We start from the raw sequence: 13,797 nt of genomic DNA, 5'->3' as shown, positions 1-13,797 counted from the left end.
GCAAAATTGATAAAGGACAGCACCGGCCTAGGCAATTTCACTCACAGCGGGCACTTGCAGGTGAAGCACTACCATAAAATGGAGCAAGGTTACTCACCCGCCGCCTCCCAGCACAAGTCACCAGCTGATAGCTGCTTCCCTCGCGATCTTTTCACCCGTCTCCTGCCAGGCACCGCTTGCTCTGACCCCTGCGCAAGAGGCAGGAATCGGCCGTGTAGACCAGCGTTTGCTAGCAGGGGGATGAGCCCCGGTAAGTGCTCCAAACGTCGAATGCTCAGCTGAAGCGTGGTCCGCTGGACGCCTTCCTCGGGCCACCTTTTCCACCGGTGACATCCCAGGGAGGATGACCACGGTCCCACCTGCCTCACCGGGTACAAGAGTCCCATAGGGCTGTGCCCACTGCAACTGCCTGCCAGGACAAGGGCGGGTTGTAGCTGTTTTTGTAGCAACTGAAAAGGGTACCAGCCCGATGCTCGGCATAATGTAGGAAAACCTATACATCGTTTTAGCTGGTGGCTCCTGTGGATCTATTTCAGCACAAGTTAGGTACCAAGGAGTAGGGACACTATAACTCCAGCATCGCTTTGCCCCATTCCCGCTTTCTCTGCTACTTGAAAATCCTGTGTATTAGAGGACACCTTTTCACCAGCTCTGGATTTTTTTACTTTGATAGGAATATTCCTCAGAGCTTGATTGACACCGGGGCTGAGATTTTTCCCTCAGACAGGTCAGCATAAGGACTAGTCATGAGAGAAGTGTGGTGATGCAGGGTAGGGAAACTGGGCTCTGCCATCGACCCCTTTCTTCAACACTGGGAGTAGGGGATGAAACTTAAAAGCTCCAGATTTGAAACAAATAAAGAGATTTTTTTCTTACGTAATTCATAATTTATTTGTCAAGCAAAGATACACTATGTCATAACTGAGACCAAAAATATTTTGAAATCTAAAAAGGCTTAAGCCTTTAAGGGGAACAGTCATGGTCGCAATTAGATCACACTGATAAAGCAGGATAAAAAGTTACGACAGATAACCTATCTCATATTTCAGGGCATAAAATTCCAGGAACTGAAGAGATCATTAAGAAACTCCCTTTCTAAACAGTGCTTCTTATGGAACACTCTATAGTCCTCGTTAGAGACTTGAATACCAGGCAGTGCCAGACATCTGGTAGACCAATTCCTGCAGTATCGGTGGGGGGGAAATCGTTATGACAAATACTGTTTCTATGAGCCAAAAAATACCCATCATAGTATTTACAAAATTCAAGGACTGAAATTAAGACCTAAGAAGCACAGTGCAAGCTCAAAGTACATGAACGCTCAGCTCCTAATTTGGCACACAATTCCCAATTGAAATTAGTGGAAAAGTAGGAGTCTCAAAAGGATTTAACTGCTGTAATACCTTCATAGTTCTTGTATAGATTTCCAGCAGCTGCATCCCAAATCAGCTCTGCAGCCTTTACCACATTGTTCCAGAAGGCTTCCCATAATCATAAACGTGATTTGCTTTACAACAGTGCAAAATTCACCACCAGGAACTGGACTTGGGTAAATATCTTTGTCAATGAATGTGGCTGATTGCATGTGTTAATACGTCATGCCACAGGATACAGGGTGAGGACAGAATACTTGAGAAATGTGACCACAGATTAAATGCTAATAACCAGATGGTGTCTGTGTGTGTGTGTTCCCACACAGACTAGAATAATTTTGTTATAATCTTGTCAAAGATCCTGAACAGTCTCTTCTTGAAGGAAAAAAAAAAAAAAGAGATTCTTCTTTTCCCAACTGATAGAAAACAGTGATCACCAAGAGTGATATTTAAGCTTGGAAACTTGGGTAAGCTTGGTTATTTAAGCTTACAGTGAAACTATTAATTACTGACCACACTCACTGCTGAACAAGTAACCAACTCAACTGATTTGGGGCTTATAGAGTTATAAAAAGCAAGCATTCCCCTTTGTTTTATCCACAAACATATTCCTGTATAAAGGTTTGTTTTTCCCAATCCCTATAATTGGTACTAATGTGAACAGCAATTATACTCTCACATACTGAGACCTGAACAAACTAATTGGTGCAGTCTGAACCAGACCCGCTCCAAACATGGGAGACGTGGGCCGGGCAGGCAGCAATCTTCCCACACTTTCTTTTGTGCTGGTTTAAAATTCACCAGAGACCTCAGAGAAACCTTACCTATAGCAACTGCTGAAGAGAGTTGTAAATGCAGCTGCTCCCGAGGCTGTTAGTGCTCAGGCTGCACTAGCTGACGTGCCTCGCGTGCCCCCTCTCCCTCCTGGAGGAGTCTGGTTTGTGTTTGCTGCAAAGCATCGCAGCATCCCTCCTGGCACACTCATTTCTCTGAAGGCTCTGCCCCATTGCCTAGGCAAAGGAGTCAGCCGAGCTGAATTTAGCCTTAAATATACAGTGATGGCTGTATACTTGTCTCGGCGTTTTCTTTTCAGATGTAATTCAGTAGTGTTTTTTTACCTAACAGAGCTATTCTTCGCCTATTTTATTCAGTCAGTCCTTTCTCTTTTTAATTTGACGAGTCAGGTATCAGACTGATTGCACATTTCTAGCACCATATGAAATAGCGGGAAAAAGGACATAGGCCTCTATAGTATATCAAAAGCCTGAAAGGATTTGTGTTAAGTATTAATTTGAAGCTGGTCATAAAGTCACAGGAGGTACAGGATCTAATGCCTGAACATAGATTGAAAAAAAAAAAAAAAAAAAAAAAAGCCACAAAACCAAACAGACTTGCAAGTCGTAACACCAAACAAAGACAGCAATGGCACAACCAGATGAGTTTCTGCATGCTGTGTGACTAGTCCGAATGCTGCACTGTTTACTTAGGTAGTGAACTGGCTGCTGTTCAAGAGGATATGCTTTTCCTGGAACGCTGCAGCTCTACTTTGACCCAAAGGAGAAGCACAGCTTACACATCACCAAGCCCCACAGAGTATTCACAGATTGCAGCACGGCTGCTGCAACGGTCCTGAGCTGCAGGAGGTCAACACCCACCCACCAGAGAGGACTGTGCCTTGGGAAAGAGGGAGGGAAATCAGCAGGATCTCTGCCCCAGTGCCTCACAGACAGTGCTGCCATCCATCTGCGTGGGCTGGGGGGTGCTCATGCCATGCCTCCACTCCCACAGGTAACGTGGTCAATGACACGTTGCTACCGCCAAGGAAGCTTTGGATCCACAAAAGGACTAGGGCACTTGATGTGCTCGACTTCCACTTCAGGCACAGAGCCATAGCCTTCCTGTAACCCTGCTCTGCTGTCATCCCAGTGAAGAGGGACGCAGCCCCGTCCGTTTTCAGGCTCAAAGCTCCCTAAAGGTTGTCTTCCGATCACTCGCAGAAGTACCTTATGCTTAGCAGGACTGCATTGCTCAAATCTCCAAAGGCCAAAGTAGCATCAGTCTTCGGAAACCATAATGTACCTGTTTCATCTGCAAGAAGTTCTCAGACATGCTTGATACACCTGCTGGGGGGGGAAATTGTTACCAGCGATCGTTGTTAGTACAGCCATCTGGGACTTTAATTCAACTTCGACCTCCACCCTATGAGGTCCTCACCCCTATTTCTCACTACCTAGAAAAATGACCAAACTACCAGTCTAGGGGCTCCTTAGCAGGGGATTTCCCCCAAATACAAAATTTGTCATTAAGTTACTAGTGCCAGTTGTCTCAGGAGAGAAAAAGAACATGCTCATTCACAAAACTCTGTATTTTAGTTGTTAGGGGAACTCATCAGCAAGAAGGGAGATTTGGGTTCCAGGCTGCAAACATACAGTTTATATTAAACATTTTTAAAAAAATAATGTGGAAATGACTAATAGCAGTAAAGTGGATGTTAGCTGTATCCAGTTAGCACCCTAAACATTATGCAACAGAGTATTATTCTGCTCTTCTGGTACTACAATCACACCCACTGAACTGTAAGCTGTGGCTACAAAGCCCGTAGGGGGGGAATGTTAACTGTGTGCTCGCACCCTCCACAGCAAGGAGTATTTATTTCACAGCAAGTGGAACAGCCCCACAGCTTGGCTGCTAAAGTGCTATAGTGAGAAAAGCGGGTTTCAGTGCCCTCAGGAATATGCTGGGAGAAGGCACTAGCCACTGAGTTGTAGGATACAAGGGGCTTCTAAGAGTTTGTTTCTGAAATGAAGAACTAAATTATGAGCTGTGAATCCCCCAAAGAAGGAGGCACCCCTCACAACCCAGACTTAAGCAGCAAAAGGTGAGAACCACCACAATAACAGCAAAAGTTATTCACAACGGTTTCTGATTAACAAAAAGAGCGGTAACATTTTTCAAGGAGCGACACTTATTTTCCCAGCAGTTTCTGACCACTCTATATTCTTAGCTTTATATTTTCTTATCACAAGAATTTCTGAGGAAAAACCCCAGGCTGTTCTTTTGCTTTAGCTTCTGTTGGTTCATTAATCTCTGAAACAGTAATTTTTCCTGTGTTTTATTTCACAGTCTTGCATAACCTTGGAATTTCTCATGATAAAACCTGCGATACTTGTTCTTCTGGTACTAAAACCACACCCCCTGAATTGTAACCTATGGCTGTAAAACCCAGAGGGAGGGAATCTAAGATGAGAAATTATCAAGCAAATTCCCACTGAAGTACTCTGTAAATTAGAGAAGATGGGTTTTGCCCAGGTTGAAATTGGATCTCAAGGACCATGGCCATTCCTGGGACTATAACCCATGGTTATGGCTGCTCCGAAAGCGTTGCAATATTGAATTAATAACACAGCCTGCAAACTGTTTTTCTACATCACCTCTGTAGAGCAGAGAGGAGGGAGCATCATAGCATCCACTGCAATGCTGTTCGGACCAACTGGCAGAGCACCCCTTAAAATCGCACCGAGTCAGCACGTTTTGTAGTCACGAAGGCAGAGCAAGACGAGGGATTTAAACAGATCACAGAGGACACCGCAACTCCTACTCATCGCGCAGCTTTTGGAGCGTTCTCAAGGAAGATGAGGAGTAAATGGGCAAAGGCTTTTAAATATTCTCTCATGTGAAGGAATAGAATTAGGCCCACAAAAGTAATTTGCTTGGCATATTAACCTGGGAAATGGGAGATACGTCTGAACTCCCTTGTGGCAGAAGAGAAACTGAACTTGGGTCATTTACAACCTGATTACCCTAACCATGAGTAATTTTAAATAAAAAGAGGGAACTGGGATTTCTTCTCCAGCTGCGCTTGTCACAGGGCTTGATCTTGTAATTGTGCTCTTAGGATATCTACAGGATGAGACAAGTAGGAATTAGACCTAGGAATGAGAATGGTAGATGAACAACTTTAAATATAGAGAGAGTTCAAAAATATCTGATGTATATAAATTAACACGTATTTATCTAAAACTAAGAATGGCTTATGTAACGTAGAAAAGGTATAAAAATACATTAAAATAACCTTACCTAAGGACTACATTACGTGGCCTAGGCGCTCAGGTGCTCACCCCTGTATCTGGTCAGACGCTGTGTGAATGAATGCACCTGGAGCTCCACGCTGCCGTAGACAGGCCGGCCGCTGTAGCTGGGTATCTCCTTTATTGCTTCCTCAGGCACCGGCACATCATCGCCTTGCGGGATACAGACAGGACATCCCTTCGGACAGCCCCACTCATTCCTCACTGACTTTACTAGCGATACCTTAACTGCCTGAAGACCTTGGGTATAGGTAGGATTGGGTGAGCAGCAGGTCTATCCCCCGAACCCTGTAATAAATAAAGGAAATCGAAAGCGTTGTGAGAATCAAGGGAATTAGTGGAGATGCTGCAACATTTAGAAATACGTTTTTTTCATTAGAGGCTGTAGTTTGGAGTTTCTGGAGCTGCACAGACCCAAACCGATGGAAAATCCTAGGAAGTAGGGAAAGGTAAAACGAGAATCTGAGCAACGTCCTCTCCTATGTTATCGCACCAACAGACTTTTTAGGGGTTGGGTTTTTTTTGGCAGGGATTTTTTTTTTTGGTAGCTCATGCCACATGACGGCAGCCATCAGCGACACGGCGGGAACGCGGATCCGGGTTGTTCTGTAAGGGATGCCCACCACGGCCCCCATCTGTCTGTCTGTCTCCCCCCGCCCCCGGCTCCACTCAGCCGGCTTTAAGTCTCACCCCAGGTTCAGTTTGATAAACCGTGAGAGCTGCCCAGAGCGAAACCCTTGAGAATTTTTAAAAGAAAAAATGTTTTTAAAAGAGCAAGGCCCGCTGAAGGGCCGCGAAGCCAGCGGGGTCTGACTGAGAGCGGGGCCTGACGGGGAGCGGGGCCTGACCCAGAGTGGGGCCTGACGGGGAGCGGGGCCTGACCGAGAGCGGGGCCAGGCCTGACTGGCATCCCCCCCCAGGCCGGGGGGGTGTGTGTGTGGGGTCCCACACGGCCGCGGAGACCCCCGTGGCCGTTCCCCCGCCGTCCCACGGTCGCGGGCGGGCCGCGGGTTGCCCCCCCCCCCCCCCCCGCTCACCGGCGGAGGGCGCCGCGCTGCCATGGCAACCGGGGTAGGCGGGGCGCCCAGCCCGGAAGCGAACCGCGCCGGGAACCCCCCCCCCCCCCTCCCCGCCCCGGCCTCCTCCTCTTCCTCCGCCCGCCGGCCCGCCATGGCTCTGCGGCGGCTCCTCATCGCCGCGGCGCTGGCGGCGGCCGCCGCTCCCCCTCACCCCGCCGCCGGCTTCTACCTGCCGGGCCTGGCGCCCGTCAACTTCTGTGAGGCTGGGAAGGAGAAGGCAGAGTGCAGGGTGAGGGCACGGCGGCGGGGCAAGGGGGGGGGGGGGGACGACGACACCGGGGCGGGGGGGGGACAAGGCCTCGGCGCCGCCCGCGCCCCTGAGGGCCCGGTTTGCTGCGCGGCCTGGCTTTTAGCCTCCTGCTGTGGGGTTTGCCTGTGGCTGGGTTTCACTGTGGGGGGGTTTGGGGAGCTTGGTTGGGTTGGGGTTTTTTTTTTTTTCTTTCTCTTTTTTGCGGGATCGGCAGCGGTAGGGTGTCCGCCGTCCCCGGCGCGGGAAGGGAGAGCGGGCGAGAGCTATGGGTACGGTCACGGTGCTCAGACGGGAAGCCCCGGCCGCCGCCTTATCCCTCGGGGGCCCTTTTACGAACTTGGTGGAAAGCTGCAGAAAGTACGAATGGCAGTGACAGGTCGTGGCGGGGGTGTGCGTGGCTCCCGGGAGGAGCGAGCGGCTGATGGCTGCCGGCAGGTACAAAATCGAGGCGAGCGTGCGGCGACGCTTTCCTCGCTGGGGCTGCCTGGCTGCGAGGATCCGAAGCGTAGGGGCCTCCAGGCCCGAGAGTCTCAAGCGAAGCTTAAACTCATTTTCATGCCTACGTAAGTGACGGGCAAAGTTCACGTAGCCAAATTACTCGTAAGGATGTTGGCTGGTAGGGGGTCGGTACTTAAAATAGTCTTTGCTGCTTTGGGTGAGCTTTTGGAGTTGTTTCCTGCTGCTGTGGTGGAAGTTACACCGGACCGTGCTTTAAGACTTGAACGAGAAAGCTCAAGACCAATTGCTTTTATGATCCGTTGTCTTACTGCTGTTGAAAGTGGCTATCTCACACTTTCTGGTCTCTCAGATACATAACATATACATACTCTCTCTCTACATAAAACACTGGTCCATGATTCTTCAGAATACAAGCCTATTTAAACTGTATGCTTTTGGTAGATACCTTGCACTGACTTTATCCGTTTGCTGTCATGAATCAGTAGAGCAGGTAGTAAGCCAAATGTGTAATGAAGGCAATAGTTGCTATAAACGTCCCTTCACTTCTTTCAGTGTATTGTTCCGTTCAGACCAGCCAAATCTTGCACCTAACACATAGCTGTGGATTTTTTCACTCTTGTTTCAGTGCTGCTTCTGTTGTAGTAGTAAAACAGAATGTGGACATTCTTTTGTAGGAACATAGAAATGGTGTTCGGAAGTGACCTCAAGAGGTCACATAGTCTAACCTCATGCTTGTAGCACAACTGTTGCCAACACTAGATCAGCTCCGCTCTACTTTTGTTTAAGCAAGCCTTGAAAACGTCCAAGCATAGAGCATCCGTCACCTCCCTGGGCGGCCTGTTACAGTGCTGCACCACCCTCTTAAGGAGTTTTTCTTGTTCAAATACTGGCTAAGACTTTCAGGCTGCAGTTTGTAGTTTTTCACAGCATCCCTGAAAAACTTGGCTATGTTTAAATTATTCCTGTTTTAAGCTAGGGTTGTGGCAGAAATTTTTTTTTTTTTTTTTTTTTTTTTTGAGTCAAGTAAACCAGGTTGCCTACTATCTTTTGTAACCAACCTGAGATGCTTATGGGGTGATCTTTTTCGGATGTCTCTGTATTTTTTTTTCCTCATATAATGTGTACAAAACGTTTGTCTTCTTAGCCTGAGAATTTATCATTTTGTAATTGTGAAGTGAGGTGCTTAGGTAATGTAAACCCACCACCAGTGGCTAGCTGAACATTTCAGGATAACCCCAACAGGTGTATTACTGCAAAAATCTCTTTCTGAAATTAGCCACCTCTCTCATTCCTCTACCTGATGCCAGCCAATTTACGTAGTAATTGAGACACAGGCATATGGAGAGGTCTAAATTACTCTTCACATCTAATTCTCTCCATGTAGTCTGCAACCGTATGTAGTCTCGTCCTTGGTGAGGAGAGACAATATGTGATCAGATGATTGGTATATCCTAATATTTATGTGAGTGGGTAAAACTAAGCTTCCCTGGACAACCTTAATTTTTCATGTGTTCTCTGGAGTTCTTACAATCGTCACCATTGATTATGATGTCAGTAATAATATTGAATTTTCCTCTGCTTTGAGGATTTAGATCCACAGACCAGATCTCTAAATGCTCCTGTTTGTCTGTTATAATCTTTGTGGATCTCCTGTCCTCTATTGGTGAGATGAGATGGGATGCGATGTTGTTAGTGGGGCATGTAACTAGCAGCACAAGGATGATGAGACTCCTGACTTTCCCCCTTCCTCCAAGCTGTCTGCTAATCTGCTTGGGCAAACTCAGTTTGGCTACTTTTCCCGTTTCTGGTTGGAATATCATCGGAAATGGAATGTGGTCTGTGCAAACTTAAATAGTAACTCTTGCCTGAACATTAGGAATCCTTACTTGGATTAAAAAAATACTGATGGCTCCAAAGGGGGACTTGCTGTTGTATGGGAAACTGTTTATCAGAGTTGCTGATCTGCAGTAACACATATACTTCTTATGGAAAATTGGACCATTCTGGTAAATCTCCTCTGCCAATGAAAAACAGCTAATCTTAGGCTGTGGTTCTGTGACCAGCTGAGGCAGTCTAATTCCTTGCTGCTGGAAGCAAGAGATTTCATTCCTCTGGGCAACGTGTTCCTGTCCTCTGCATTGTCCCAGCTATGTTACTTGTTAAATCCTTTTTTGATCTTATTAACATGGCAGGAAACTATCCAACTTTTTGCCAGACTATTTTTTTTGCTGTCTTAGTGAGTTGAAGTGGCTTACAGAATTATGACAAGCGTGCACTACCCAGAGGTAAGCAGCAGGTCTGCATGGCTTCAGGCAGAGGAAAGAGGAGCAGTAACGTGTGTCTTCACTTAGTGAGTCAGCCTAGCAGCTCGCAGCTGCCTGCCTCGCACGGAACTGCATCTTTACTTGCACGTGGACAACTACAGTATATCAGTAAAACACAGTACCTGACTGAAGTATCTGAGCTACAGATATATGTGACCAATTCCATCTTCCCCCCCCCCCCCCCCCTTTCCCCCCTCCAGAATTTCTTGGTTTGGCTAAGCTTGAGTGAATTTTCATAGAGAGGAAAAGCTCTCCTCTTCATTCGTGGTAAGAAAATAGATAGCTTGCTGTTGAAAGAGGGAGGTCTTGTTCCTGAAAGTACTCACCTTCCTTTTGCTGTCTCCAGCCCTTGTCTGATTGCACAGTAAGACAGTTCAACTTGCTATGCTGCTAAAAACTGCTCTTTAAAAATTTTTGAGGGTAAGTCTTTTGCTGTTTCAGCCAGTTGAATTGGTTTACTGTGCAAGCAGATAACTGCCAAAACCAGTGTAAGGTAAACAGTTGAAATGTATTGGAACTGTGGGACTAGAAAAAGGGAAGGGATTTTGAGACTAAGAGGGAAGAGTGAGAAACCTCTCCCTAACAGCAGGCTACCCCACCTGTAATTAATGTGTATAGACCAAACTAGTCTGAAACCACAGCAGACTGAATTTCAGGTTCTTACTCAAGAGTTGCTAGAGTTATTGATAAACTTTTATATGAAGGTAAATGTGGATATCCTTGCCTTCTCTTTGGAAAGTGCTTCTGTTCAAACTTAAAATAGTGTATCAGTCTGGATACATTGTTTAAATCCTCATAGTTCAGTTCCCAGTTGCTACATAGATAAAATTGTGGAGCAGCTTAATTATAGGGAGAAGTACTAATCTCATCTGTACTTTTATTCATGTTCTTTTAAGACTTTTATTACACAAAAGTTGTGGTGATGACTAATATGGCTCTAATTTGGTACATTAAACTAAAACACTGGCAACTGTGATAACTGTATTATTCTTGTGCATGATTTCTTGCTGTCTTGTAGTTTGAATGGTTATTTTTAGCCTTAAAGTGGTTTTGTCATGTGGTCACTGTTTTTGTGATGGTTAGATAGCGTTTTGCTTATGCTCTCAGCAGATACAGCTCATTACAGAACAGTCTACGTTTCAAGATGTATAATTACATAAATCTTACATTTTCAGCTTTCTTTACCTTACTCACACAAATCTATTTTTATGTATCTGTCAGAATTGAAGAAGTGCTTTAATATAACTGCTGATTATCTCCACTTTTTCAGTCTGGAATCGAGCTGTTTGTGAACAGGCTTGACTCTGTAGAGTCTGTCCTTCCCTACGAATATACTGCGTAAGTATGTTAAACTGTTTATGTCATTTTAGTTGTCGGTTCTTCCAAAAAGATGAATTTAATTTATCTTAAAGTATTACCTACATCTTGCTACAGCAGTTTGCCAGTGAGGAATGTCTATTTATTTTGCTAACATAAGTTTACAAATATAGAATTTTCAATGAGCAGATGGATGCATAGGTTGCTTCCTTGTTCAGTTGTCTTTGCTCATGCTTTAGAAGTAGTGCATGCATTCCTAGGCCGTCACATAGGTCGAATCACGGCTTTAGAGTAACTTATGGTTAAAATGTGTCTGTGTGTGCGTATATATTAAAAAATACTTACTCTTCTGCATTAGTTGTCATTTTATAGATCAAAGTATTAACTGCTGTCTTTAGTAGCCTATAGCCAGATGAGTTGAAGTGGTAATGAGGTGTGAACTTCCCATCAATTATCTTAATGAGGTGTTAAATGTTTTCTTGGTACACATCATAGGAGTGCACAAAATGTATCAGTGCCTGGTACAACTATGTAAAGTTGTTGCTTCAAAGAATATTTTGACTGTTAATATTGAAGAGGTTAAGCACTAGTTATGTCTACACTTTAATGAAAACAAATGTGATGTACTTGAAATTAGGCTGGAAAAACTTGGAGGATGTGCTATTAAATGTGTTGGTGAATAAAACTGCAGTAAACTTTATTTAATAGTGTTTGTTGTAAAGGAGCTGTATGTGTGTGTATGTATATTTTTGCTTTTATTATGCACACACACACCCCCCCCCCCCGCCCAAGAATCTGGCCTGCATGCTTTTCTGTCAGAGCTGTCATGAAACTCTATTAATTCTTGGCTAAAATCCCTGTACAAATAGAATCATAGAACCACAGAATGGTTTGGGTTGGAAGGGACCTTAAAGGTCATCTAGTCCCAACTCCACTGCCATGGGCAGGGACACCTTCCACTAGACCAGGTTGCCCAAAGCCCCATCCAGCCTGGCCTTGAACACTGCCAGGGATGGGGCATCCACAGCCTCTCTGGGCAACCTGTTCCAGTGCCTCACCACCCTCGCAGTAAAGAACCTTGCCACCCTCACAGTAAAGAACTTCCTTACATCTAACCTAAATCCACCCTCTTTCAGTTTAAAGCCATTACCCCTTGTCCTATCATGAATAGGAAACTTCTAATTACTTAAGGAAACTTTTATGCTACCGTGTTTAATATAAACTGAGTTCTGAAATAGCTGATGAAGAGATTTGATTGTTGGTTTTGTTTTGTTTTTTTCAAAGTGGGAGTGTGATTTTCACACTTTGCTTTGCAGGTTCAAGGAAGAAACTGTTGTCTAGAAGGAAAGCTGTATAGCTTCTTGTGATGAAGGTGTTGATTTAGGAGCACTGTTTGAGGTCTAATATTTGCAGCTGAGAATATTTTATTAACTTTTGTACCTTTTCTCTAATTCAGGTTTGATTTTTGTCAAGCGGAAGGAAAGAAGCGTCCCTCTGAAAACCTTGGCCAAGTATTGTTTGGAGAGAGGATAGAACCGTCTCCTTACAGGGTTTGTTCTCTGACAAGGGGTGTTTGATAATGCATATGCTCAGATGAAATGAAAGGAGATCAGAATCCTGAAGATCCTCTTCACAAGAGCTTTACCTCAAAGAGCTTCAAAATCTGAAATTCCACATAATGGGAATCTGTCAATTTAACCTAATTATAACTATGCACTTTGCATCCTGAAGCTGTAGCCTGAAATGCTGTGGAGTTTGTATTCTCTTTTTGGAACCTGCCAAAACCTGATTCTTGCTCCTCAGCTGTCCCCTTGTTAGAGGGAATTGAGTGCTCTTATTTCTTGGAACCAGATCTGAAAGTACCGCAGGTGTAAAGTGCAAGAACTAGAACTGGTGTTAGCCAGCTTGTCTTTTCTGGTGACTGAAGCTGTCGCCTTCTCTCCTACATGTAGTAGGAGAAAAAGTTATCAGTTGAATCTGCCTGGGACGGCGTTGCTGCTGTGAGGTCAAATGACTTGTCTGGTAAATCACTGCAGAAAACGGTTTTTAATCAGTAACAAGGAGCTCTTAGCGTAGGGCTCCTACAGTGATCACAGGAGGGTTTTAGAGTGCACACCAATATAAAAACCTCCTTTGGAGGGTTAATATACATAGTCTTAGTAATTTGTTAGGTGTTTTTATTATAGTATAGGCAATTATAAATGCATAGAGAAAACTTGTTAAATACTGAAATGACACAAAGTTTGGGTTTGCTCATATGTCTTTTATTTCTCTTAGTTCACATTCAACAAGAAGGAGACATGTAAATCTGTTTGTACAAAAACATATGATACCACAAAGACGGAAGATAAACAGAAATTAGACTTTTTGAAAAAAAGTATGCTACTGAATTATCAACATCATTGGTAAGTTGATATCAAAATTCATAGATTGGTTAGTCTAGTATGTTGGTGATAATTTAATTTAGTTTATCATTTTGTATTTGCAAGTTAATACAGATTGAACGCTAGGTATTTGCACTGAATCTGTTCCCCTTCTGTTCTTGCAAAAGATGTTACATTATTTGTTGTCATCATAAGAATTTCCTTTACTTGAAGGATAAGCACCAGGTATAATGGAAACGAGTCTGTTTCCAAACACAAAGCTTTGTGTGGTTTTTGTGCTGCCTCTGTGCTTACTGTAAAATCCTGCTATTTCTTTGCACCTGTAAATGTAGAAGTTAATCCTGCCCTAGCTTGAGAAGAGTCTTAGGGGACCCTCATTCTATTGCTATGTCATCTTTGTTTTCCTCGAGAGCCTTTGCACTCCTCTACAAATGTTGTGTCTAGGGGATATGATCGACAGTTCTGAGTTTTATGCTAAGTTTGTTTCTTTTGTAGGATATGGAAGTGAAAGGTGGCCAGTGAA

General features: G+C 44.5%; 1 protein-coding gene and 1 long non-coding RNA gene across 2 annotated transcripts in view; one reads left to right on the top strand and one right to left on the bottom strand.

The window, feature by feature from the left end:
- Window positions 1–782: 782 nt before the first annotated feature.
- Window positions 783–6,552, bottom strand: LOC115350628. Its single transcript, XR_003926534.2, has 3 exons — window positions 6,499–6,552; window positions 5,451–5,749; window positions 783–3,493 (listed from the first exon to the last, which is right to left on the bottom strand). It is a non-coding gene; the product is annotated as an uncharacterized LOC115350628 (long non-coding RNA).
- Window positions 6,553–6,593: 41 nt separating this feature from the next.
- Window positions 6,594–13,797, top strand: part of TM9SF2 (transmembrane 9 superfamily member 2) — a 29,571-nt gene continuing 22,367 nt past the window's right edge. The window contains exons 1-4 of the mRNA XM_030036441.2: window positions 6,594–6,769; window positions 10,844–10,911; window positions 12,347–12,440; window positions 13,168–13,295. Coding sequence (XP_029892301.1) covers window positions 6,632–6,769; window positions 10,844–10,911; window positions 12,347–12,440; window positions 13,168–13,295 — 428 coding nt within the window. The 5' untranslated portion in view covers window positions 6,594–6,631. The remainder of the gene's footprint in view (window positions 6,770–10,843; window positions 10,912–12,346; window positions 12,441–13,167; window positions 13,296–13,797) is intronic.

Source organism: Aquila chrysaetos, chromosome 14, assembly GCF_900496995.4.
Source record: "Aquila chrysaetos chrysaetos chromosome 14, bAquChr1.4, whole genome shotgun sequence".
Taxonomy (NCBI): domain Eukaryota; kingdom Metazoa; phylum Chordata; class Aves; order Accipitriformes; family Accipitridae; genus Aquila; species Aquila chrysaetos.
Note: the sequence above shows the minus strand (reverse complement) of the source record. Positions and strands in the feature narration are given on the sequence as shown.